General features: G+C 40.3%; 3 protein-coding genes across 5 annotated transcripts in view; 2 read left to right on the forward strand and 1 right to left on the reverse strand.

Moving 5' to 3' along the window:
• The first annotated feature begins 688 nt into the window (after positions 1 to 688).
• On the forward strand, positions 689 to 5378 carry LOC131948035 (uncharacterized). The gene is made up of 4 exons (XM_059309503.1): positions 689 to 736; positions 2238 to 2420; positions 3214 to 3425; positions 4491 to 5378. Exons 2-4 carry the CDS (start codon positions 2261 to 2263, stop codon positions 4830 to 4832), a joined length of 714 nt encoding a protein of 237 aa, XP_059165486.1. The 5' UTR covers positions 689 to 736; positions 2238 to 2260; the 3' UTR covers positions 4833 to 5378.
• A 3171-nt stretch (positions 5379 to 8549) lies between these two features.
• On the reverse strand, positions 8550 to 13756 carry LOC131948102 (uncharacterized). Its single transcript, XM_059309619.1, has 4 exons — positions 13550 to 13756; positions 11107 to 11239; positions 9693 to 9817; positions 8550 to 9459 (listed from the first exon to the last, which is right to left on the reverse strand). The coding sequence occupies exons 1-4, from the start codon at positions 13602 to 13604 to the stop codon at positions 8969 to 8971; spliced, it is 804 nt and encodes a 267-aa protein (XP_059165602.1). The 5' UTR covers positions 13605 to 13756; the 3' UTR covers positions 8550 to 8968.
• A 5593-nt stretch (positions 13757 to 19349) lies between these two features.
• LOC131948068 (uncharacterized) overlaps positions 19350 to 27622 on the forward strand; it is a 55380-nt gene continuing 47107 nt past the window's right edge. The window contains exons 1-2 of one of the 3 annotated variants that reach the window (XM_059309555.1): positions 19350 to 19455; positions 22681 to 23046. In XM_059309555.1, coding sequence (XP_059165538.1) covers positions 22791 to 23046 — 256 coding nt within the window. In that variant the 5' untranslated portion in view covers positions 19350 to 19455; positions 22681 to 22790. Of the gene's footprint in view, positions 19595 to 22680; positions 23047 to 27622 lie in introns of all 3 variants that reach the window. The other 2 variants (XM_059309554.1, XM_059309556.1) reach the window with 2 other exon arrangements.

Here is a 27622-nt window from a genome sequence, read left to right on the forward strand (position 1 = left end):
ACATTTCGAAATGTAGTAAAAGCTTTCCAAAGAAAGCTGCATTATGCGTTTTTTGAGAGAGAGAAAGAGAGAGAGAGCAACAGAGAGTGAGAGAGAGAGAGGAGAGAGGCTTGTCCTAAATATATTCAAAGCATTTTACAATATTACATTTTACAACAATTATCGTGCATCGAAAGGGAAGTGCTTCTTAGTACAATTAAGCATGACATTAAAAAAAATAGAGATTAATTAATTTTAAAAAAAATTAATTAATTACATGGACAATTTTTATACTAATTTATTCACTTTACAAGACTTTCAATGAAGGGCAATTTACGAATTCCTCTTTTACAAAACAAGTTTCAAACCGTACGGCTTCTAAAAATTGAAAACAAGGTACTCTACTGCCCTTTACATGGGTTCTACTGTAATATAAGCGATCAGTGGGTTAACCTGAAAGGCTCGGGTTTATTGGGTGGATAAAAAATATGTTGGGTTCTCATACAAAGTAGGGATTTCCTGTCGTGGGGTGGAGGATAAAATAAAACGGTGGGGGTGGGAAATTGCTAATTTATAGATATTATATAATGGCAGGCAATTTCATTTGAATATATAATTAAAGCTTTCATCTACTGACATTTCGGTCAATTTTCTATTTCCATAATTGCTGTAGGCCTGCGGGATTATATAAGCCAGTGGGTTCTGATCAGAGAATCGTAGCTCCAGTAGACTTTGATCTGGTACCGTCAAATTCTAGGTGAGTTTCTCTTGATATTAGTGTGGTGTATGTCATGCTGTACAACTACATAGATCAGTGTAATGTATGTCTAGCTGTATCACTGTATATATCAGTGTAATGTAACTCTAGCTATATCACTGTATAGATCAGTGTAATGTAGGTCTAGCTATATCACTGTAAAGATCAGTGTAATGTAGGTCTAGCTATATCACTGTATAGATTAGTGTAATGTAGGTCTAGCTTTTTCACTATATAGATCTGTATAATGTATATCTAGTTATACCACTATACATATTCGAGTGGTTTTTATTTAGTTTAGTATCTCGACTATTGAAGTTTACGTAAATCGACAACTAAGGTTGCTTATATAGAAAAAAAATAATTTGTTTTCATACGAATATCTAGCATGGAGTGTTGGATGAAACCATGGGTAATTCTCTGTTGTTATGCTACAGCTTGTTACGGTTAGGGAGGTTAATTGAGTACATAATATAAATTCATATGCTGTTATTGAAATATGTAAACATATGTTAATCAAATATCATCGAGTAATAGACACAATTTGTTTAGAGTATTGGTCGACCAAAAGCTATATTTTTTATTGAATTCTGAAATTTTAGACCAACCCTTTTCAATATCGTATTAAAAATGTTCTTAACGTTTCAGTGCATTTAAAACATTGTTGTGATAAACTATGTTATATATGTTTTAGCAATAATTAAATCCGTGTACATTATTATCTATTCGCTTATAGAAGCTTATATAACACATACATTATTTATTTATTTGTTACCTTGTGGATTCAGTTAGATCACTGAACAGAGGCTCGAGGCGAGAACTGGTTTTCATTCTCTTCAAGTAATATATTGCTGTATCAGTGGCGTAGGCAGGGGGGGGGTTAGGGGGGGGGTCATAACCCCGCCCCCCATAGACCCCTTTTGTATATATATAATAAGTATGAGGGGGGTGCAAATCGAAAGTTTGAGGGGAGGGGGTGCAAATCAAAAGTTTGAGGAGGGTGTAAATCGAAAGTTTGAGGGGGGGGGGGGGTGCAAATCGAAAGTTTGTCCCCGGGTAAAAATTGGACCCCCCCCCCCCTCCCCCCGCCTTGAGACGATCCTGGCTACGCCGCTGTGCTGTACAACACCAATCTGTCTTTTTAAACAGTAATTCAGCTACACCCCTAGTGTAAGAACTACAGGGTGTAATGTTTCACTGATGCAATTAGTGTAATGAATAATTATGAGAGTTTTAGTAATTTAAAATATGTATTTGTTTTCAACCCTATTCGGCTTTGAAAAGTCTTACTTAATGATATAGAAAGTGTCAAGTATTAAAGCAACAACTGTAATACAATGTTCAATAGATTGGCAACTTATACAACTATTATTGTAAGTCTCCATACTCAAATCGTCAGCTCTTTAATATTACGCCCAGCTAAAGTAATTAAGTTCTATGTTTTACAGTTATTTATTTACGTAAAAAAACATTGATATATTATTATATAAACAATTTACAGGGAACTTCAACCAAACCATAACCATGAATTGTCTTCTGCTTGTGACGTGTTTTTCCGCCATTTTTGTCGCCTCTCTGGCGCTGGTCTCCAACTGGAACCAAGAGATGCGTGACTACGTCCTTGAACTTCACAACGACAAGAGGAGGAAGGAGGGAGGTTGCCAGATCAACAAGCTCATCTACGGTACGTCATACACGACAAAGGGAGACTACTCTAAGCTGGGTGGATTTTTTGCTACATTAATGGATTCAGTACTTGTTGTTTTTTAGAATAGGTTATATCGCGATTCTATATATTTTAAAAAAATTGAATTATTGACGAACAATATAATTAGTCGCTTATATTGCAATAAAATAATAAATTAAATTCTCCGATAAAATGTGCATTCCAAGCTATCTGAGAGATCCTCAGGAAAAGATATGGAAAAAATGCATTAAAAAATTAAATCAGTTATTCAAATAGTAGTGTATTATTATATTTTAAGAAAATTGTTTTTATTTTCTCCTTTTAGTGCATTATTATCTTAAAACGTGTAACTAAAACGTTTTTAAGCTTTTTTTTCAGTACTTTAGAATTTTTAATACAATAGAGACCCATGCCTAAAATTGTTGCGCACCAAATGAACATTAAAATGCTCGTATAATAGTGCGTAAATAGTAGCCCCTCCCCCCCCCCTACTTTATTTAGTAAATTTTAATTAATTCATACTAAATTAATTTGGCATCCAATTATGTCAAATTTTTTGCCAGATTGCATTATCATTGGGTCATGACCCACATGCCAAGTTAGTAACGAATCAGTCAGAAGTGCTTGAAATTTCGCTCGGTAGTCTTAATCTGTGACGCCAAACAGACAAACAGATAAAGGAAGTTAAATAAAAACTTGTAAAAATTGAAAGACTCCAAAAATCCTTTGACAGAGCTCCAGTAAAATTCTTGTACTGCATATTTAAATGTAATGACCCGTTTTTTTTCAGACATGGACCTAGAAAATCAGGCGAGACGATGGGCCGAGGGCTGCGTCTACAAGCACGAGTCTCTGCCTGGGAGGGGAGAGAACTTGGCCTGGAACTCTATGGAGCAGCCTGAGAAGGAATTGATCCTGGGCGGGTTCACTGCCTGGTTTGATGAGAAGAATTTGTACAGTTACGGCCAGGACTCGTGTTCTATGTCCTGTCACTACACACAGGTAGGGAGGGAGGGGGGGGGGGCAAGGTTGGGGTTGGTCAAGGTGGGGACGGGCAGGTCAAGGTGGGGGCAGGTCAAAGTGGACTGCTCAAGTTAAGGTTGGACAAGGCTGCTGGGTTGACCAACTTATTCTAGGTGTTGCTCAATGTATTGCTGTGCTGGTTCAATGTACGTCTATAGTTGGTCAAGGTGGGGACGGGCAGGTCAAGGTGGGGCAGGTCAATGTGGACTGCTCAATGGCTGGATAAGGCTGCTGGGTTGACCAACTTATTCTAGGTGTTGCTCAATGTGTTGCTGTGCTGGTTCAATGTACGTCTATAGTTGGTCAAGGTGTAGGTCGGGGTGGTCTGTATGGTTGGTCAAGGTGTAGATGGGGGTGGTCTGTATGGTTGGTCAAGGTGTAGATGGGGGTGGTCTGTATGGTTGGTCAAGGTGTAGATGGGGGTGGTCTGTATGGTTGGTCAAGGTGTAGATGGGGGTGGTCTGTATAGTTGGTCAAGGTGTAGATCGGGGTGGTCTGTATGGTTGGTCAAGGTGTAGATGGGGGTGGTCTGTATGGTTGGTCAATGTGTAGATGGGGGTGGTCTGTATGTTTAGTCAATACTGTTTAGAGTTGATGAAGGCGTCTTTAAGTTCGGGCAGTAGGATTAATGGGATTTGCAGATTGGTCGGTCTAAAACGTTGATAGATTAGTTAGATTCTTCAGTGTAGATTATTTATTTGTAATTTTGTATTTTTCTGTCGAATAGTGTAGCTGTATATAGGTGTAAGTAGGTTTTGAACACCTGAATACTATCCAGATTTGCTAATAAATTGAGTACCAAGGTTCGAAATTTTTAGAAAATTTATTTTAGGGTATAATTTAAATATGATTTTCCAAATGTGCAAACTGAAAAGCAACACAGTTTTATAAGATCCCTATGTTGTTTTATGCTTTTTGCCTTGATAAATATTGTCTTTTAATTGAAAGTTTTTTACATAAATAACACAATTAGGTAACATAAGACTCGAATCCCTTAAAGGAAAATGACATCCTAACATAACAAATGCCACTTGACATTTTCAGCTGGTGTGGGACAAGACCCAGAAGGTCGGCTGCTGGTCAACCAGATGTCCCAACCTGAGAAACGCCTACCAAAACGCCTGGTGGTTGGTCTGCTTCTACACCCCCATGGGCAACTGGAACAGGCAAAGACCTTACCAGAAGTCCTGCAAGTCTCCCTGCAGGAAAGGTCAGACCGAAGAGAACGGTCTCTGTCTGGGTGACATGCCCGACGAGAGCGAGGAGAGAGAGTGCAAGGACGAGAACCCAAGATGTCAGGAGTGGGCCAACAGGAACCAGTGTGTCTCCAACCCTGCCTACATGAAGGAACGTTGCCGTCTTGCCTGTAAGGTTTGCAAACCGTAACCTGCCAGATTTTTATCAATCCCCCAGCCTAAATTAGGCGTACGACTACTTATGGCACACCAATCAGTCCGAACGAAACACGACACACGACGCATGCTCAAACTACACATTTTATTTTCGTAAAACTACCAGAGAATGATAAAGATTCTATATTTTAAATTAAAACAGAATTGTACATATTTATATTTTTTCACGGGTTTGTCAATCAAATTAGCTTATATTGTATCTAAAGATTCACAGAGTCGCCTTTGTGCCCATAAGCATTTGACTTTCGTGGTTTGTACCTGAATCTTCTAAAAACATGTTTTGCTCTGTTAATTAAGGAAATTAACATAAATTTATGAAAACGTATATATATATATATATATATATATATATATATATATATATATATATATATATATATATATATATATATATAATTAATTGCAACATGTAACAACAGAACAGCAGGAAAATATTTGTCAATTTGATTGTATAACATTAGAGATGTGCACTATTTTTTCAAGAGCTTCTCTGAGAATAAAAACATTGTGAAATGACTCACTCATTGCTTGATTCTTGTTTTTGTCCACAACAATTGTTGGTGTTTGTGTTGCTATATTTATCTAACCTGTGGACAGTGTGTAAGCAAATGTGAGCAGTAGCTAGCAGTTTAACAGCACATGTTGTTCTAGTATCTAGGTTAATGTGTTGTCCATGACGTATGGCATGAGTGTCGTCTGGAAAGAAAATGCTTTTTTTTTTAATTTACGGTAGGGGGAGATACCTAACCTAGCCTCGACACTTCGTGAGTCGATCGGTTCAAGTTAAAAATGTTTCCGCTGACCGAGGTAGGTAATGTGGTAATAAATCGAGGGTGTGCGTATATTAAAAAAATATCAAAGTAAAAGTAAAAAGTTATTTAAAAGTTATTTAAATAGTAGTGTATTACTATAGAAACTCATTTAATTTTTACTTTGTAGTGTATTATTACATAAAAGTTTGTTATTAAAACGTTTTTTATGAATTTTTTTCAGAGCTTTAATTTTTTTTTAATTTAAAATTAGTTGCATGACTAAAAGCCACTGCGCACCTTATGAATGTGATGACGCGTGTGTAATAGTGCGGAATAGTTTGATGAGACAGTCTACTAATTTGGACAAAATTTTAATTAATTCATTAAAAAAATTAATCAGCAACCAATTAAGTCAAATTTAATGTCATGTTGCATTGTCTTCATGTCTTAACCCACGTGCCAATTTTGAACCGAATCTATTGGTTAGAAGTGCCCAAAATGTCGCTGCGCCGTTTTGATCTAGAGAGACAGACAGAGGAAGTGAGTTAAACAAAAGCTTGTTAAAAAAATTCATAAAAAACGTTTTAATAACAAGCTTTTATGTAATAGTGCAAAAAAGGAGAAAATAAATGATAGACTACTATTTAAATAACTATAAAGAAAAGCATAGGTCACTTTAGTATCTATTGGATACCGTTACTAATATTTAGGAAGAGACCCACGCTTTTCTTTATAGTTATTTAAATAGTAGTCTATCATTTATTTTCTCCTATTTAGTGCATTAGTACATAATAGCTTGTTATTAGAACGTTTTTTTATTATTTTTTTAAAAAAAACACCACATGCAGGGCCTGCGCTGCCTATTAGGCGAAATAGGCGATCGCCTAGGGCGCCATTCCTAGGGGGTGCAAAAGGTTTAATCTCTATTATCAAAAGGTACCTAATAATTCATAGCTTTTATAAAGGAGTAGCAATCTATTTCGGCACCCAGGACGAACTATCAATTTTGCAACCCCACCCCAAAATTAGGTCTATATAGGCCTTTTTTATCCGCGATGGTGAAAATGCAACCCCACCTCCCTAATTTAGAAAGATCGGGGCGCTTTTTACCAGTTTGCCTTTTTAATTAGGTGTCACATAATTGATGTAGAAAACGATTAAATAAGTTCGTAATTTAAATTTCGAACATTTTAATAAGGCCTGTAAGTCTCGTTTTCTCTGACTTTGAATTAGAAATATGTCCTGGTATATAGAGTTTTGTAATGACGGGGTGTTCAAAGTATTGTAGCCTACTTGTTTGGCAAGTTTTGATGACACGTTTAGATTTGGGAGTAACGGCGGAAGGCTGCTGCTGATAGGATTCGTAAAGTATGTAAGTGTTAAAGCGTCGTATTTTTTATTTAGCTGTTGTGTAGTTGAATGTCTGGCGGAATCTGATTGGTAGTAGAGAAATGAGAATGCAGGTGATGAAGTATCGTAGTTCTGGAGTTCGGGAGTATTGATTCTTGTGGTATTAAGGTATCGAATTATATTGACTGTTAAAGTGTAGTAGTAGGTCCAGTGAAATCGTTGTTGACTGGGAGTACCGTTTGTAGAGCTTGGTGAAGTTAAACGAGTTGGTGTCGTATTTCTGGAGCATTGAGTCTAGTTATGTTTAGGTATAGAAGTTTGATATGTGTTGCGAATGTAGTAGAGTATATAGAGTAGTCGAGTTTATCGTAAGTTAGATGATTTCAATTCAGTACGGAACACACTACAAAAAAAAAAGGTAATCGTTCTCTAGTTGAAAAATCTTTAGTTTTTCAGTTTACTATATTACCACTCTTAAAGTATTAGTATATATTAATAGGAAGGAATTTATAACTAACCGTAAACTTTGTTTCCAAATTAATGTTTTTTTAATGTAATCAATAATTCTAGCAATATCTAATACAGTCACCCTGTTTGATTATTTGAAAGACATCCCTTTATTTAAGGGATCCAAAATTTTATTACAATAGGTCCTTCAAAAATGACAATGAAATATATGTCATCATAATTGAATAGAAGTATGTTATAATACTTTAAAACAAAACCTGCTGTTAAGTACTCAATAGGTAAAATATATTGTTAACACAATGTTACATAAATAATATGTTGTAATTATTACGAAATGAAATTTATAGCGTTTTATTGTGTTTTTTAAACATATCTTAGTTTCACTTGGTTAATTTAGCAATTCTTGTGAAAGTTATTTCCCTTGAATAAAATTTTGTAATTTGGATTTTCAAATGGGAGATAATTCGTTGCTTAACTTTACATTCATTTCCAATGTGTATGACCAACAAAATGTGTATGACCAACAAACTATTTTTTTTACTACACAGAGAGCAGAATAAGTGTGAGAATATTATATACGAATTATCAATGTTTTACAGAAATCGGAAATTTAAGTACCACTTCCGGTAATTTAAAAACTGTCAAAAGTTGTTATAAACTTACGCACAAGATATTAAAATTGTACATGAAATTTCGTCTACGCAACTGAAAAGGCACTCGGAAATATAGCAAAGTACCACTTCCGGTTGTGGGAAATAATCAAAAATTTAAAAAAAAAACTGCGATCTAATACTTCTACGTATTATGAAGTCTACCTAACTAAAACTGAGCTCAAATATTCGGTATTTGATAAACGTTAAATAATTGTACTACTTCCGGTTACCAGAATTTGCTCAGAACATTGAAAGAGATCTATATGGATCTGCTACTTGTGAATAAAATTTCGTCCACATAATCGAACCGGTAATTTTCTATCATGTTAACACACACAAACGCGCGCACACACACAGAGACGGCTGACTGACTGACACACTACCAAGAGGCTTATTTTAAACCAAATTATCATGGTCCTTTTGCATAGGGTTGTAAAAACACTTGGCATTTTAAAAACAACTAGGCAGTCGTTAAACAATAAGGAATTTATTGAAGTAAGTCAAAAACAGTAACAGTACGTGATAAACAAGTATTTATGCCTTTTAAACTTCCAGAAATAATTTACAGATAGCATTGTGAAAAAATATATCACTATTTGAAAAACAAGCGTACCACAAAAATTATTGAACACGGGAATTTTATCCTATATGGTATGACGTCATCAGCGAAACAGCGGTGTAGCTTCATATCGAGGTATGATAACTTTTTATGATACAACGACGATCCATGTTCCCGACTAGATATGAAGTGTCTATAGTATCGGCTACTGTCAAGGGTGGGATCGCATCAAATCTTTCCTTTTTGTGTTTGTGGAGTGGAGGATGAGGGGGGGGGGGGGGTTAACGTTTCTACAGTCTGAAATAACTATCTGGTTCCGTGAATCTGGTCAGGTGTGTTCGCTGTGCAGGTAGAAAGTGGCTTTGGCGGCCGCCGGCTTCTCCGTACTGGTACAGTCGTCGTAGGAGGGTATACCCGACGTTTCCGTACTAGTGTAACCAGTGCATTGTGGGATATCTGACTCGTCCACTTCCGTCGTTTGTGTGACGTCATCCCTGTAGTTGACGCAGCCTTCTTCACATGCGGAAGTACCTCCGGCGTCTTTGTTGGCATGGCAACAGGCGGTGGACGAGAGGACGCACAGGTCGACAAAGCTGACGCGACCCGTGGGGCTGATGACGGCTATCTGGTCCTCGCCGTTACGGAATATGTCGTCATAGATGGGGGGAGGGGGGAGGGGCGGGTCTTCCTCTTTTTCGTGGCGGTGGACGTCAACTTGAACCTCGGTGTTGACGTCAAATGACGTCAGGTCCGCAGTGCTCGTTACAGGGATGACGCAGGAGGAGTAGGATGGAGGGTTGTCATAGGTGGTGGGGGTTGCTGGGGGATAAAAACAATAGGTGGGTTGTCATAGGTGGTTGGGGTTGCTGGTGGGTTGTCCAGATGTCAGATTGTCAACAACACAAATGTCATAAAGTCAGCAAAAAAATGTCATCATCGCAAACCATGAAAACAAGACTGACAATCCGGTAATATTAATAACTTCCGGTTAGACCAACCTGTTTACAACTTCCGGTTAGACCAACCTGTTTACAACTTCCGGTTGGACTCACCTGGTTTACTCTCTGCCAGTAGTCTCTCCTGCGTACGTTTCCTCCGGAGCCAGAGCAGGAACAAGACGACAGCACATAGCACAGCCACCACACATATTGGTGCCGCATACACCACAACATCATCACTGTAACACAGCAACAACAACATGATAGCACAGCCACCACACATATTGGTGCCGCATACACCACAACATCATCACTGTAACACAGCAACAACAACATGATAGCACACAGTACAGCCACCACACAAATTCTACCTGACAAAGTGCGTTTGTTTCTACATTGTAGGTTTAGTTTTGTACGAATGTTTTCACGTTCAAGATTGTTTATTTAACTAAATGGATTATGCGACCAACAAAAGATGTACGCCCAAAGAAAAGTGGTTTACAACCAACAAAAAAGTTACATTAGACCACCACAAAATCTGTTTGTAACCAACAAACCGTGTATGACCAAAGAAATTTGTATGACCAACAAAATGTATATGACCAAGAAAATTTGTATGACCAACAAAATGTGTATGATCAACAAAATGTGTATGACCAACAAAATGTGTATGACCAACAAAATATGTATGTAACCAACAAACCGTGTATGACCAACAAATTGTGTATGACCAACAAACCGTGTATGACTAACAAAATATGTATGACCAACAAAATATGTATGACCAACAAAATGTGTATGACCAATAAAATATGTATGTAGCCAACAAACCGTGTATGACCAACAAATTGTGTATGACCGACAAAATGTGTATGACCAACAAACCGTGTATGACCAACAAAATGTGTATGACCGACAAAATGTGTATGACCGACTAAATGTGTATGACCGACAAAATGTGTATGACCAACAAAATGTGTATGACCAACAAAATGTGTATGACCAACAAAATGTGTATGACCAACTAAATGTGTATGACCAACTAAATGTGTATGACCAAGAAAATGTGTATGACCAACAAAATGTGTATGACCAACAAAATGTATATGACCAACAAATTTTGTATTACCAACAAACCGTGTATGACCAACAAACCGTGTATGACTAACAAAATGTGTATGACCAAAAATGTGTATGACCAACAAAATGTGTATGACCAACAAAATGTGTATGACCAACATAATGTGTATGACCAACATAATGTGTATGACCAACAAAATGTGTATGACCAACATAATGTGTATGACCAACAAAAAGTGCATGACCAACAAAATGTGTATGACCAATAAAATGTGTATGACCAACAAAATGTGTATGACCAACAAAATGTATATGACCAACAAATTTTGTATTACCAACAAACCGTGTATGACCAACAAACCGTGTATGACTAACAAAATGTGTATGACCAAAAATGTGTATGACCAACAAAATGTGTATGACCAACAAATGTGCATGACCGACTTACGTAGTCCTGTAGCAGCATCCGTCCGTTGAGTCCGTGCAACATCCTCTGCTGCACGAGACCAGGACGACGGGTGACAGATGACCAGTGCTGGACGTTCTGTTTGATGCTGGGGCCGGGCAGATGCTGGGTGATGCTGTCAACACAGGAGCGTGTGAATTAAACCTAGCCCTAAACCTACCCTCACATTAAACCTAGCCCTAAACCTACCCTCACATTAAACCTAGTTCTAAACCTACCCTCACATTAAACCTAGCCCTAAACCTACCCTCGCATTAAACCTAGTTCTAAACCTACTCACACTTTAAACCTAGCCCTAAACCTAACCTCACATTAAACCTAGCCCTAAACCTACCCTCGCATTAAACCTAGTTCTAAACCTACTCTCACTTTAAACCTAGCCCTAAACCTACCCTCGCATTAAACCTAGTTCTAAACCTACTCTCAACTTAAACCTAGCCCTAAACCTACCCTCGCATTAAACCTAGTTCTAAACCTACTCTCACTTTAAACCTAGCTCTAAACCTACCCTCACTTTAAACCTAGTCCTAAACCTAACCTCACATTAAACCTAGTCCTAAACCTAACCTCACATTAAACCTAGTCCTAAACCTAACCTCACATTAAACCTAGTCCTAAACCTAACCACACATTAATCCTAGTCCTAAACCTAACCTCACATTAAACCTAGTCCTAAACCTAACCTCACATTAAACCTAATCCTAAACCTAACCTCACATTAAACCTAGTCCTAAACCTAACCTCACATTAAACCTAGTCCTAAACCTAACCTCACATTAAACCTAGTCCTAAACCTAACCTCACATTAAACCTAGTCCTAAACCTAACCTCACATTAAACCTAGTCCTAAACCGAACCTCACATTAAACCTAGTCCTAAACCTAACATCACATTAAACCTAGTCCTAAACCTAACCTCACATTAAACCTAGTCCTAAACCTAACCTCCCATTAAACCTAATCCTAAACCTAACCTCCCATTAAACCTAATCCTAAACCTAACCTCCCATTAAACCTAATCCTAAACCTAACCTCCCATTAAACCTAATCCTAAACCTAACCTCCCATTAAACCTAATCCTAAACCTAACCTCCCATTAAACCTAATCCTAAACCTACCCTCACATTAAACCTAGTCCTAAACCTAACCCGAAAGCAAGCCTGTTCAGTTAAACAAAAGCCAGAAATTTTATCACAAATTCCAACTGTTCGAACAAGGAAATAATCCAAGTCCCCTTTCCACATCTAGTTTCGTAATGCTTGGCTAATTATGCCTGACCTTTGAACTGTACAATTAATATAATTAGTATTGTATTATGGTTAATTAATAACTTGCTGCCATTTCCAGCGTACTGATGACTAAATGAATGACAATCACTAATCTACGAGCACACATATACGTTTTTAAATAACTAATATGACATATGAACACAACATGACATATGAGCATAACATAAGAACACAACATGATATATGAATAATCTAAAATTGTTATCACAATGACACAATGAAGACAAGATCGTGATGACGACAAAAGACCTCAACGTCATAGTACTAAAACAACTGCAATATTGGTGATATTGGTGTTATGGATATTCTTGTTTAAACACAACACTATCCTTTCTGTCTTCTAGGTGACATAATCCAACAAAAGATGACATCAAATAAAATATTTTAATATGTGACATTATTCAATAACACAAAATATCAAAGTGCCATTATCCAACAAATATAAAATATCAAAGTGACATTATCCAACAAATTAAAAAGTGACATTATCCAACAACACAAAATATCAAAGTGACATTATCCAACAACATAAAATATCAAAGTGACATTATCCAACAACATAAAATATCAAAGTGACATTATCCAACAAATATCAAAGTGACATTATCCAACAACACAAAATATCAAAGTGACATTATCCAACAACACAAAATATCAAAGTGACATTATCCAACGAATATAAAAGTGACATTACCCAACAAATATCAAAGTGACATTATCCAACGAATATAAAAGTGACATTACCCAACAAATATCAAAGTGACATTATCCAACAACATAAAATATCAAAGTGACATTATCCAACAACATAAAATATCAAAGTGACATTATCCAACAACATAAAATATCAAAGTGACATTATCCAACAACACAAAATATCAAAGTGACATTATCCAACAAATATCAAAGTGACATTATCCAACAACCGATGACTACGACACCAACAATCACCAGATACTCCAACATCACTTTTTGACAACAACAACAGACCACCACATTATTCACCCACCACACAATCAACTCACACACAACACAAGCAACACACACACAACACAACACAACCCACACACAACACAATGAACTCTCTCACCGACGTCACAATGAACTCACAACACAACCAGGACACCACCTGCCTACCTCCATATCCACAGTGCAATATCCAAGAGCAGACAAACAGAAACGTTTTGTCCATTAGTCCAAGTTCTCTCCCCTTGAGTCCACCCCGCCTAACATTGCTGCGTTCTTCTCGGGCGCCAGTGTCTCTACTGACCACACACTCCAGCGGGTCACATGACACGGGACCGTGACTGATCTCCCCTCCCCTCTTGTTTATCTTGTCAAAACGTCACGGCGTCTCGCTAACCGTGGCCTACTAATATGGCGTCCTCCATTCGTCACGCTTCAGTGGGCAGCAGAACTCGCGCAGTTTTAAAATAGCCTCAATAACTTTTTGGAAACTACAAACTGTAACATATAAACTTTACATAGAACCTAATTATAAACTTTACACGCACACAAACAAACAGACACACCAGCAAGCATGGTGTTTCTTGCAGCCTTTTTTCTCCGGAGGGGGGGGGGGCTCTTGAAATTTTCTGTGGGGGGGGGGGGGGGGCAAGCACCGGAAACTGTTAAAAGTATATATTTTCTAAATAAATTCCATTTTGTTCAGGGGGGGGGGGCGGTAGACTTTCTTTGGGAGGACTCTGCCCCCCCCCCCCCCCCCCCCCCCAAAGAGATGCCTGGAAGAAACTCTGTAGAGTCATCGTTTACTTTTTTTATCGGCTTACTGTTATACCACCCCCCCCCTTCCCAAAATTTGTAACCTACACATCATTTCTAATATTCTGTCCTACAAAAACCGGTATTTTATTAATAGTAGCATTATACTTTAGTGATCATCTAATTTCTATGATCAGATGTGACTAGAATGTTCAAGAATAAAAGAGATACGACTTTAAATATGACCTGCCTACTAAGTGGGACAACAATACAATCGGGAAAGTCCGATAACTCGACGCAAGCCGTCAACATTACACAACACACAAGCCCTCCAGCTCTTTGGTCGGAGACCGGACACTGGTCACTTAGCTACGCTAGGTTGACACAACATCTGGTTGGTATCTGGGGAGAGACACGTGACTCCCGTAACGCGGGCAACCAGTAAATCTGGACATACTGGTTAGAAATATTTGTTATTTATTTATGTTTAACCGAATAGTATTAAAAGGAGCATTCTAAACACCAGATTTATTTACGGTTAAAAGTAACATTGACATTGACCTCAGTGAATGAATGACTCCGTTTTAATCCACTTTCAAATGTTTACCCAGGACTTGCGATAAAACTGTCGCCACGCTAAATTTGCACATGTAATTAGCTAGAGATTAATCTAATTACATGACCTTCACGCTCGAGAAGGAAGAAGAGGGAAGGGGGGGGGGTGGTTAAGTTATGCAACATACGTCATCAGTTTTAGTCCCGTGGAGTTGATATATAATCTGGTGTAAACTGATTTAGACCGGCTTACACGCTGAATCTGAATGTATGTGGTGAATTATGGCCGGATTGTAAATTAGGGTATATACTGGTGTTTAAATTCGCATGGAATTACATAGGCTCTGCTTCATCTGTAAAGAGAGGGTGTTTTAGTTTTAATTTTATCCTAACGAATCCCGTCTTGGTGATCAGGTTAGGCCCCCGGTTAAACTACACACCCTGATTAGATGTAACCCCTCCCCATCCCCACCTCACGCTCTGACCTACCTCTTATGAACCCCCACAACCCACACCTCACCCCCACACCCCCTCCCCCCCCCACCTCACTCTCTGACCTACCTTTTATGAACCCCCACAACCCACACCTCACCCCCCCCCACCCCCTCCCCCCACCTAACTGTCTGACCTACCTCTTATGACCCCCCCCCAACCCACACATCACCCCCCCCCACACACCCCATCCCCACCTAACTGTCTGACCTACCTCTTGTGACCCCCCCCCCAACCCACACCCCACCCCCACACCCCACCTCTCTAACCTACCTCATGCTACCCACCTACCAGCCCGGGTAGTGTTGACGTCCATCTACATCTGGTCACGTGGTCGTATTGTTTACCTTCTGCGCCGACAGGAAACGGTTTACGAAAACAGATCAGGGTAACACAGTTTTTTTTTAATAACGACGCTTAGGTCACGTGACTTGCTATTTATAGCACAGCACCCATACAATAAACGGCACATATAAATTTTTTGTTGTCTGATAGAAAACATTTGTTTCCTGTTGTTGTATATGAACTTGGGTATTTGTTTACACGTCTCCTAGACAACAATTAAGTCGCAGGTTATCACATGTGAGGGGTCGTCCATAAATGACGTCACACTTCCTGGGAGGGGGGGTCAAAATTTTGTAACGATGTGTAACCAAAGGCAGGTCTCAGTAAGTAGTGCGACATAGTTTTCAGTTTTAGAAAGTAAGAAACTGAACTTTTAGCTGTTATCTCGCGTTTTTTTTAATAATCTGTTATGTAAATTGTAACAGAAATGTTTGATATACTCAATGTTGACCGAGCTTAGTCAATATTTTTGAAAAAAATATCCATTGAAAAAAACTAAAATAGCAATTTTAGTAGATTTTAAGCTCATGTGTAATGCTAATTTAAAGGGGGTGGGGGTTAGTCCAGCTTTTTTGTAACAGTGTGTGACATTGGGTTAGGGGGAAGAGCTAAATATCGACCAATAAAGTCGTGACGTGGAGGATGACCATTGTTTCTTCCAGACTTTTTCTCCGTGGGGGGTGGGGGTGGGGTACACTTGAAATTTTTGGTGGGGGGGGGGGGGGCACTGTTAAAAGTATATATTTTCTATATAATTTTCATTTCGTTCGGGGGGGGGGGGGGCGATAGACTTTCCTCTCCAGGGGGGGGGGGGACCTGATATTTTCGGGGAGGGGGGAGCGGACAACATTTTCCGGCAGGGGGGGGCGGACACTGTTAAAAGTATGTTTTCTATATAAATTCCATTTCCTTCGGGGGAGGGGGGGGGCGGTAGACTTTCTTCGGGGGGTGGGGGGTGGGTTCAGGGCCGAAGAGATGCCTAAAGAAACTCTGAGCATTACTCACATTCGTTTTATTATTAGCTTTCATCAATGTCAACATCTGGTAATATACGTATTCACTTTTCAACCGCGCGTTAAAGGGAATGAACCTTGACATTTTAACTAAACAATATTTCCCGAGTTATCTTTCTTGTCCATGAGCGATAAATTATTACCCGCTGGCGAACAATGAATGAAAGGGAAAGAACTGATATTGGGTGAAATATTATTTTATGCTCTAAAAGTTATATATTATAAAAATCGTTTATAATATTTTTTGTTAAAGAATATTTTTAATGAATGTTTTATTTAATTAGTTTTAACCCTCTCATTAAAATAGTTTTTCTATAACACAATTTTGTTAATTAACAAATTTTCCCGAAAATTACTGAAATCAAACGTGAAGTCCAATTAACCAATTAGGGTCTCAAGCTGCAGGATCGTATTTCACGTCAGACTAAAATCTTGTGTTAGGGTTGATAAAGATGTGCTAAAATCTTGTGTTAGGGTTGATAAAGATGTGCTAAAATCTTGTGTTAGGGTTACTAAAGATGTGCTAAAATCTTGTGTTTGGGTTGATAAAGATGTGCTAAAATCTTGTGTTAGGGTTACTAAAGATGTGCTAAAATCTTGTGTTAGGGTTGATAAAGATGTGCTAAAATCTTGTGTTTGGGTTGCTAAAGATGTGCTAAAATCTTGTGTTAGGGTTACTAAAGATGTGCTAAAATCTTGTGTTAGGGTTGATAAAGATGTGCTAAAATCTTGTGTTTGGGTTGCTAAAGATGTGCTAAAATCTTGTGTTAGGGTTACTAAAGATGTGCTAAAATCTTGTGTTAGGGTTGATAAAGATGTGCTAAAATCTTGTGTTAAGGTTGATAAAGATGTGCTAAAATCTTGTGTTAGGGTTGATAAAGATGTGCTAAAATCTTGTGTTAGGGTTGATAAAGATGTGCTAAAATCTTGTGTTAGGGTTGATAAAGATGTGCTACAATCTTGTGAGAGGGTTGATAAAGTTGTGCTAAAATCTTGTGTTAGGGTTGATAAAGATGTGCTAAAATCTTGTGATAGGGTTGATAAAGATGTGCTAAAATCTTGTGTTAGGGTTGATAAAGATGTGCTACAATCTTGTGAGAGGGTTGATAAAGTTGTGCTAAAATCTTGTGTTAGGGTTGATAAAGATGTGCTAAAATCTTGTGATAGGGTTGATAAAGATGTGCTACAATCATGTGTTAGGGTTGATAAAGATGTGCTACAATCCTAGCCAGACCGATTGGCCCTCCGCCATGATCTGCCGGACGTTGCTATCTCATGTCAACAAAAGAAGAAATTTGATGACGTCACTTCCTACAGACAAACATGACAGACGTGGTATGCCGGATATTCATGAGATTTTTGACCCAGAATTCCTTTCATAGAACGTGCATTGCTTGCTTGCGTCAGTGTTTAAAAATAAATTGGGCCCCTGGGGTGGGGGGGGGGATCTTCCAGAAAGGGGTTAATGCCCAAACATCTTTGTGTGGCCATCGTGACTCTGACTCGGTAACTTCAGACTCGTAGATATGGCTCATGACTCGTAGATATGGCTCCTAACTCGAAGATACGACTCCTAACATGAAGATATGGCTCCAGACTCAAAGATATGACTCCTAAATTGAAGATATGACTCCTGACTCGAAGATATGACTCCTGACTCGAAGAGGTGACTTTGCTTTAAAAGATAGACTATATATTAAAAAATTTATTTTACAAAATAAATAAGCCAGATGTTAAGTCACGTTTTAAAAAAATTAGTCGAAAAAATCCAACTTTTATTACTTTCTATGCTGTTCTGTCTAATACACCTTATTTTCTGTGTTCCTTACTGAATGCTTTTGAGTTGGTATTTTTTACCCAAAAAAATGAAATTTTATCGTACAATTTATTTTAGATATAGATCTAATCATGAATTTTTAGAGATTTTTGTGGTTTTGCTTAATTGTTTATGTTATTTACAACTTTAACTTGAAACTGTCACAACTCAGTGATTTCAATTTGGGGTTCTAACCTCCCTTTAACAATGATTGGACTAGGGAGGACGTATGCCAAGGGGAGATAACTAAATGAGACTTTTCAATTAGACGGTGTTGTTTTTATAAATAAATAAAACAGATATAATAGAAAAAAGGTTCATGCTTATATTTATAGGCGGGGAGTTGAATGTTTTTATGTAATCTGACTAATTATGTCGAAAGGGATTGGGGTGTGGTAAAATGGTGTAGCACGCCATCCCCTTCCCCATATCACGAGCGGTGAAGGCTTACAACTAGGTTCCAAACCACACCAAGAGTTCTATAATTAAAAAATCCTGCGCCTTTTACATATAACCCCCCCCCCCCACCCTACATTCTAATGTTGCAGATATTAACCCCCTGCCTTCAAATATTGCAAATATTAACCCCCCTGCCTTCAAATACTGCAGATATGAACCCCTAACTTCTAATATTGCCGATATTAACCCCATACTCGCCACCGCCATGCTAGAGATGCGAGCATTAAAAAAAATAGTTTTGACCCACAAACCATCAACCTAATCCAGAATCGTTAGTTTTATCATTTTAACATTTCCTTTCAAAGTTCCTCTGATCCCCTCTCCAACGCCTGCTCTCCCAGACTCACCCCCCCCCCCCTCCCCCAACCCACCCCGCAAACTCACCCTAGCGCCCGCCCTCCCCTGCCCGCGTCCCCTACACACCCGACGATAGAGTGAGAATAAAAGTGCTGCATCTCTATTGATGTTTGAAGGCGCACTTCGGGTTATTTCCTTCATCCTCCGCGCATGCGCGTGACCCGGCGAGCGGGGTAACCAACCATCGACAGGCTATTGTCCCGCGGTCCGCTGGCTTTCAGCGCTCTCGTCTGCTAGTTTCTCCCCCTTGACGGTGCTGTTTTTCGACTCACTCGGATATTTCTGTATGTTAATTTAAAACAGTGGGTGAACTAATTAATCTAATTACCGCTCGTGTGTTGTTCTGGAAATATTCTATGTTGCTGTAGTTTTACTTTGAGCTACACTTGGATTATACGAAATCGTTTTTATTGTTATCATAAGGTGTAAAGGCTTATTTGTTTTAGTTTCCTATGCCTATTGTTGTTTTTGAAAAAGGGAGAGCATCGATTAAGTTATGCGTTCATTCATCCTACCCAGCTATGTTGAAATTTGGTTTTGGTGATGTTTCTTAGTGATGACGGGTGATGTCATATAGTTATACCATATATCGAGGTCTTATGATTATGTTCTATAGTGATGTCATATTTCAAATATATCGAGGTCTTTTGGTGATGTTCTATAGTGTGATGTGTACCATATATCGAGGTCTGTTGTTGATGTTCTATAGTGTAATGTGTACCATATATCAAGGTCTTTTGGTGATGTTCTATAGTGTGATGTGTACCATATATCGAGGTCTTTTGGTGATGTTCTATAGTGTGATGTGTTCCATATATCGAGGTCTTTTGGTGATGTTCTATAGTGTGATGTGTTCCATATATCGAGGTCTTTTGGTGATGTTCTATAGTGTGATGTGTACCATATATCGAGGTCTTTTGGTGATGTTCTATAGTGTGATGTGTACCATATATCGAGGTCTTTGGATGATGTTCTATTGTGTGATGTGTACCATATATCGAGGTCTTTTGGTGATGTTCTATAGTGTGATGTGTACCATATATCGAGGTCTTTAGATGATGTTCTATTGTGTGATGTCGTATACCACATGCATCTACTGTGTCTGGTACACCAGGAAACTACAGCGCTATACTACATCTAGATCTAGATCTACACTCATTCAAAGTTTAAAGATCACTGACACGGCGTAGGCCATTGAAATAATTAAATTATTTAAATAGATGTGAACTCGCCAGATGGGATTGTCAAGGGCAGCCTGTGTGACTCCTGTGTGACTCGTGTGTGACTCCTGTGGGACAGGGTGAACTATATGTGATTCGTGTGGGACAGGGTGAGCTATGTGTGACTCCTGTGTGACTCCTGTGTGACTCCTGTGTGACTCCTGTTGACTCCTGTGTGACTCGTGTGTGACTCCTGTGACAGGGGTAGTTATGTGTGACTCCTGTTGACTCCTGTGTGACTCGTGTGTGACTCGTGTGTGACTCCTGTGGGACAGGGTGAGCTATGTGTGACTCCTGTGTGACTCCTGTGTGACTCGTGTGTGACTCCTGTGGTAAAGGGGTAGCTATATGTGACTCCTGTGTGACTCCTGTGGTAAAGGGGTAGCTATATGTGACTCCTGTGTGACTCCTGTGGTAAAGGGGTAGCTATATGTGACTCCTGTGTGACTCCTGTGGTAAAGGGGTAGCTATGTGTGACTCCTGTGGTAAAGGGGTAGCTATATGTGACTCCTGTGTGACTCCTGTGGTAAAGGGGTAGCTATGTGTGACTCCTGTGGTAAAGGGGTAGCTATATGTGACTCCTGTGTGACTCCTGTGGTAAAGGGGTAGCTATATGTGACTCCTGTGTGACTCCTGTGGGGGTATTTATGTGTGACTCCTGTGGGACAGGGTGAGCTATGTGTGACTTTTGTGGGACTGGGGGTAGCTATATGTGACTCGTGTGTGATTATGGTAGCTGTGGGTCTGATTATGTGTGTAGCTGCTGGTTGACAATGGTAGCTATGCCCCCCCCCCTCCTGTCATACATTGAGATTTGGCCTATCAATGTAGCTATTTCTTGTCCTGTGTTTCGTCTACAGAGATAAATGTATCTCTCGCCAATCACAAACATGGCCATGTTTGTCCTAGATGTAGATCTATGTGTCCTGCCCCGTTAAACATTATCTGAGTGCACCCCCCCCCCTCAGCGATTGATGGGCTACACGAGTTATCTTCCTATCAGGGTTAGAACATACGTGGTGGCAGTTTGTTGACAGACATCCTGTATGTCATGTCAGTTTGTTGACAGACATATATGTCATGTCAGTCTGGTGACAGACATAATGTATGTCATGTCAGTTTGTTGACAGACATAATGTATGTCATGTCAGTTTGTTGACAGACATAATGTATGTCATGTCAGATGCTGACAGATATGCCGAATGTCATGTCTGTTTTGATGACAGACATAATGTATGTCATGTCAGTCTGGTGACAGACATAATGTATGTCATGTCAGTATGGTGACAGTCCCCCCCCCCCCCCCGACCAGACTTCTACTTTGATGTGTGACTACCGTCGTGTCGCATTTGTTTCTTAAAGATGCTCTAGTGCTGCTGTAGTTGTCAGAATGTGGTCTCTTGATCCTTTAGTGGTCTCAAGTTTTGGTCTCTTGATCCTTTAGTGGTCTCAAGTTTTGGTCTCTTGATCCTTTAGTGGTCTCAAGTTTTGGTCTCTTGATCCTTTAGTGGTCTCAAGTTTTGGTCTCTTGATCCTTTAGTGGTCTCAAGTTTTGGTCTCTTGATCCTTTAGTGGTCTCAAGTTTTGGTCTCTTGATCCTTTAGTGGTCTCAAGTTTTGGTCTCTTGATCCTTTAGTGGTCTCAAGTTTTGGTCTCTTGATCCTTTAGTGGTCTAAAGTTTTGGTCTCTTGATCCTTGTGTGGTCTAAAGTTTTGGTCTCTTGATCCTTGTGTGGTCTAAAGTTTTGGTCTCTTGATCCTTGTGTGGTCTAAAGTTTTGGTCTCTTGATCCTTGTGTGGTCTAAAGTTTTGGTCTCTTGATCCTTGTGTGGTCTAAAGTTTTGGTCTCTTGATCCTTGTGTGGTCTAAAGTTTTGGTCTCTTGATCCTTGTGTGGTCTAAAGTTTTGGTCTCTTGATCCTTGTGTGGTCTAAAGTTTTGGTCTCTTGATCCTTGTGTGGTCTAAAGTTTTGGTCTCTTGATCCTTGTGTGGTCTAAAGTTTTGGTCTGGAGATACTGCAGTGGTCTTAATGCTGTCGTGGTCAGCATTTGTGGTATCTTGATGCTGTCGTAGTCTGAATGTGTGGTCTCTTAATGCTGTAGTGGTCTGATTTGTGGTCACTTAATCATGTTATTTATGGTCTCATTTTGTGGTCTCTAAATCCAGCAATGGTCTGAAATTCTGGTCTCTTGATGCTGTTGTTGTCTACCTAAAAGTGGTCTCATGTTGTGCAGGTATCCTGCAGGTACACGCTCAGCCCTAACCCGCCTCTATTCATCCAATGCCACAGGTCTATCCTAGGCTATAAATAGCTGCGTCGACTCACTGTTTAGTCTGTACCGCGGTCCAGCTGGTTTCATTAACTTCCGGTTAAAATTAACTGATTGGATTAATTAAACAATGGCTGTGAAACTTGGATGTGGTCGGTGGTTGCTGCTGGCTGTCGTGTTGGTGATGGCGTGTGTGGTGGTGGCTGAGGAGATCAAATGTAAGGGGACGGACGAGACGGTGGTCCCCGACAAACTTCAGGACAGTCAGTACGTCATTGTCATGGAGGTAGAAGGGGAGATCCAGGCTGACCTCTCCAGAAAGGCCAAGGTCTTGTGTATCTACAAAGGTGATGACCTCCCTGAAAACATCCTGATCTACGACACAGGTCAGTTCTTTCACCGTCTTTTGTGTGTTCTTAGGTTTATGTGTCAGTGTGTTTTTGGTTGGTTTCATGGGCAGTGTGTTTGTTTGTTGTCCATGTCATTGTCTTTTGTCGGTTACACTGTTGTGATGGCCGTCTATCCCACTGTTTTGATGGCCGTCTATCCCACTGTTTTGATGGCCGTCTATCCCACTGTTTTGATGGCCGTCTATCCCACTTGTGATGGCCGTCTATCCCACTGTTTTGATGGCCGTCTATCCCACTGTTTTGATGGCCGTCTATCCCACTGTTTTGATGGCCGTCTATCCCACTGTTGTGATGGCCGTATATCCCACTGTTTTGATGGCCGTCTATCCCACTGTTTTGATGGCCGTCTATCCCACTGTTTTGATGGCCGTCTATCCCACTGTTTTGATGGCCGTCTATCCCACTTGTGATGGCCGTCTATCCCACTGTTTTGATGGCCGTCTATCCGACTGTTTTGATGGCCATAGGTCCGACGCCGTTGTAGTCAGCTTTCATTTATCCAGCCACATCATCCTTGAGACGTTCGCTGTAAAACTTACCACTAGAGCTCCCGTACAGTTAATGCTGACGAAGTTGTTGTAGCATAGCATGAGCAACACCAAGCTGAAAATGGGGGCACCACTTCCCATGGTTAGGAGAGCAACCACATCCCATAAACCATAACGGTCTCCCTCGCCTCATTGTTGTAAAAAAACAAAATCCCGCCCCTACTCAAAGAACACAAAATTTAACATAAACACCACATGAAGAAAAAAATTAACGTGTTATATATGGGTAGGTATACCAGCCTTCATCTTTCCTCCCACTACATTTTTTACATCATTTATAGACGATCCCCAAAGGAGAATTTTATCTCGTATGTCCCTAAGGCAATCACAAAAAAAATTGCAAATCATTTTAAATATATCTCTTAATCTCTGCAGTAAATATGTTTTATAACCTAACGGGCGTGGTCTGTTTGCTTCCCCCCCCCCTCCCATGAAATAACTGTGTAGGTGTAGATAAATGAATGACGCCCCCCCCCCCCTACTCATCCAGCACAAAAAAAACTTAAGAGGGCACTCGTCTTTGATCTTTTACCTTAGCCCCGTGATGTGCGCCGCCATCTTGCTCACGATTTCACGTGCAGAGGGGGAGATAATAAGTTATTTGTGTTAAACAGGGGCAGATAATACGATATTTGCCTTAAGCAGTGGAGGAAGGTATAGGAGGGGAGGGGGCTAACAAGGTATGCTGAAGGAGGAAAAAGAAAGAAAGAATCTGATATTAAATCTTGAAGACGCGCCTGGGGCTTAGCAGCACACCTTTAGAGGAATGTACCACTTCATGTAATTATATGCCGGTGTGTAAGGTCTTTGGTCATGTTTACATGTAGCATACATATATGTTTATGCGGGTGTACACACACATGTAAATATATATACATTATAATTATATATATTCGAATGTATGTAGGTCTATCAACATCATCTTTTCCCTCTGTATCGGCCACTCCCAAAACTTGGGGGGCGGGGGGGGTGTCAGAAAATACCTGAGTGATTGCATCACTCACTCTGCACACATCACGTGATCTTAGCGGGGCACCATGTGGGGGAGGGGGGAACCAGAACTGACTACTGTCAGCTCCGTCGTGTCACTGGGCTGGTTCTGTCTGAAATGTCACGTGAGTCAGTAGGCGTAGGTGGCTGTTTACACGTGGTAGTTGGTCAGTCACAATTTACACGTGGTACTTTGTCAGTCACACAAACACAAATTACACGTGCATATCGGGACTGGAGCTTTCCTTCTGGGTCTATGTTGGCCAAGTTGGGTCTATGTTGGCCATGTTGGGTCTATGTTGGCCATATTGGGTCTATGTTGGCCATGTAGGGTCTATGTTGGCCATATTGGGTCTATGTTGGCCATGTTGGGTCTATGTTGGCCATGTTGGGTCTATGTTGGCCATGTTGGGTCTATGTTGGCCATGTTTGGTCTATGTTGGCCATGTTGGGTCTATGTTGGCCATGTTTGGTCTATGTTGGCCATGTTTGGTCTATGTTGGCCATGTTGAGTCTATGTTGGCCATGTTGGGTCTATGTTGGGTCTAAGTTGGCCATGTTGGGTCTATGTTGGGTCTAAGTTGGCCATGTTGGGTCTAAGTTGGCCATGTTGGGTCTAAGTTGGCCATGTTGGGTCTATGTTGGCCATGTTTGGTCTATGTTGGCCATGTTGGGTCTATGTTGGCCATGTTGAGTCTATGTTGGCCATGTCGGGTCTATGTTGGCCATGTTGGGTCTATGTTGGCCATGTCGGGTCTAAGTTGGCCATGTTGGGTCTATGTTGGCCATGTTTGGTGTTGGCCATGTTGGGTCTATGTTGGCCATGTTGGGTCTATGTTGGCCATGTAGGGTCTATGTTGGCCATGTTGAGTCTATGTTGGCCATGTTTGGTCTATGTTGGCCATGTTGGGTGTTGGCCATTTTGGGTCTATGTTGGCCATGTTGGGTCTAAGTTGGCCATTTTGGTTCTATACGGGCCATGTAGGGTCTAAGTTGGCCAGCTTGTATCGTGGCCCGTCTTGTCAAGTTGCCAAGTAAGACCAACAGGTGATACGGGGTTTGGCGATGTTCATTAGAGCACTCAGGTAACAGATGGGGAATCTTAAGATTAATTAGGTCAAGTATCTGGAGATCTGCTTCATTATCACCTGTCGGTTGTTGGCCCGTGTTGACAGGGGTGGACCTGGGTGTGTAAATATGCTGGACATGGCCAGCTCTGAGGTTGGACCATGGTGACCGTTACATCGGCCTTTGGTGACATGTGGTGCACTGACACCAACATTGGCCTTTGTTGACATGTGGTGCACTGACACCAACATCGGCCTTTGGTGACACTTGGTGCACTGACACCAACATCGGCCTTTGGTGACACGTGGTGCACTGACACCAACATCGGCCTTTGTTGACACGTGGTGCACTGACACCAACATCGGCCTTTGTTGACATGTGGTGCACTGACACCAACATCGGCCTTTGTTGACATGTGGTGCACTGACACCAACATCGGCCTTTGTTGACATGTGGTGCACTGACACCAACATCGGCCTTTGTTGACATGTGGTGCACTGACACCAACATCGGCCTTTGGTGACATGTGGTGCACTGACACTAACATCGGCCTTTGGTGACATGTGGTGCACTGACACCAACATCGGCCTTTGTTGACATGTGGTGCACTGACACCAACATCGGCCTTTGTTGACATGTGGTGCACTGACACCAACATCGGCCTTTGTAGGCGTGTAGGTTGACATCCACATCCACATTGCTAGACTGCTCATTGACACCCAAAATCGGCCTATGCTGGCCTGTGTGATAAAACGTCAGTCTTTGTAGGCCTGTACCCACATCGGCCATTTGGAGCTAAGAAAAAATGTAAAAAGTTATAACTATGAGGGCTAATGAAAGATTCAGGCATTGGGCTAATGAAAGAGTCAGACATTGGGCTAATGAAAGAGTCAGACATTGGGCTAATGAAAGAGTCAGACAGTTGGGCTAATGAAAGAGTCAGGCATTAAGGCTAATGAAAGCGTATGAAGACCCTTGATATCGAACTTTTGCCTATTAGGTCTTCAAAATATATCCGCGACTTTTTTTTCCCAACTATGTGATCCCATAATTTAGCTATAGCTGGGGATTCAAAGAAACAGCAACGGTAAATTAAATCAACTCTCATTAATGACTGGCCATTGTTTTATTTGTCCTCAGACCCCCCTACCCCCCCCCCCTCCCACACACACACACTGAGCCCCACGTGTGTGTCATAAAGGCCCACTTAAACACTCATCTACTTTTCTCTTCTCAAAATATTTGTTTATTTTCGGTTTGTGATATGACTCATATCTTTTAATCAACAGCATTCATTTGTTTAGTGTCAAAACGCCCTACATCCTGTTGGGTTAAACTATTTTTTATTGACGATAGATTGAAACCTTTACAATTATTTCAAAGCAGATAGCTGAAGCCACTTAACACATTCGCTTCCGATGATTAAAGTATTAATAAACAAGGAACGTGAATCATGTTGGCAATTTTTAAATATTTGGCAACGTGTCCGAAGTTTGTTCTGGCATAGTGGCAAGTCTGGATGTTTCCAGGATTTTTCCGCTCGCGATGTGAAACATGAATCTGCATGCATGTGCAACATCGTGAGGTGCACCTTCATACGTAAATGCTCACCTCCTAACGTTGTTGGACAGTTATTACAAACATGTACTGTAAAGGTTTTCTCGCGTCTAGAATTCAGGAATTTCCTTTAGAAAATTTAATTAATCATCTAAAATACTATCAGGGATAGTAATGTTCCTTATAAACCTAGAGATCCATTGGGCAGAGGAAGTAGAGTTCATATGTTTCTTGACATTGGCTTATAAAGATATAATGTGGTCAGCACTATGGTCGATCGTCTTTACTTTCCCCAACACAAGTTGGGTACTTATCAGGGCTGGGTGGGCTCAGGGACATTCTACAGTCACAAGACCGAACCGAGGTCTCGAACCCGAGAATTTTAGGCC

This window comes from Physella acuta, unplaced genomic scaffold (genome assembly GCF_028476545.2).
Source record: "Physella acuta isolate Inbredline_101_S28 unplaced genomic scaffold, ASM2847654v3 ptg000622l, whole genome shotgun sequence".
NCBI lineage: Eukaryota > Metazoa > Mollusca > Gastropoda > Physidae > Physella > Physella acuta.

What these genes read in the sequence shown, in the direction of transcription:
- LOC131948102 (XM_059309619.1), bottom strand. Translation starts at nt 13,604, where the DNA reads ATGGACAAAACGTTTCTGTTTGTCTGCTCTTGGATATTGCACTGTGGA. An exon ending in GGATGCTGCTACAGGACTAC is followed by an intron (nt 9,818 to 11,106) that starts GTAAGTCGGTCA and finishes GCTGTGTTACAG; the next exon opens with TGATGATGTTGTGGTGTATG. An exon ending in ACTGGCAGAGAGTAAACCAG is followed by an intron (nt 9,460 to 9,692) that starts GTGAGTCCAACC and finishes TTTATCCCCCAG; the next exon opens with CAACCCCCACCACCTATGAC.
- LOC131948035 (XM_059309503.1), top strand. Translation starts at nt 2,261, where the DNA reads ATGAATTGTCTTCTGCTTGTGACGTGTTTTTCCGCCATTTTTGTCGCC. An exon ending in GATCAACAAGCTCATCTACG is followed by an intron (nt 2,421 to 3,213) that starts GTACGTCATACA and finishes GTTTTTTTTCAG; the next exon opens with ACATGGACCTAGAAAATCAG. An exon ending in TGTCCTGTCACTACACACAG is followed by an intron (nt 3,426 to 4,490) that starts GTAGGGAGGGAG and finishes TGACATTTTCAG; the next exon opens with CTGGTGTGGGACAAGACCCA.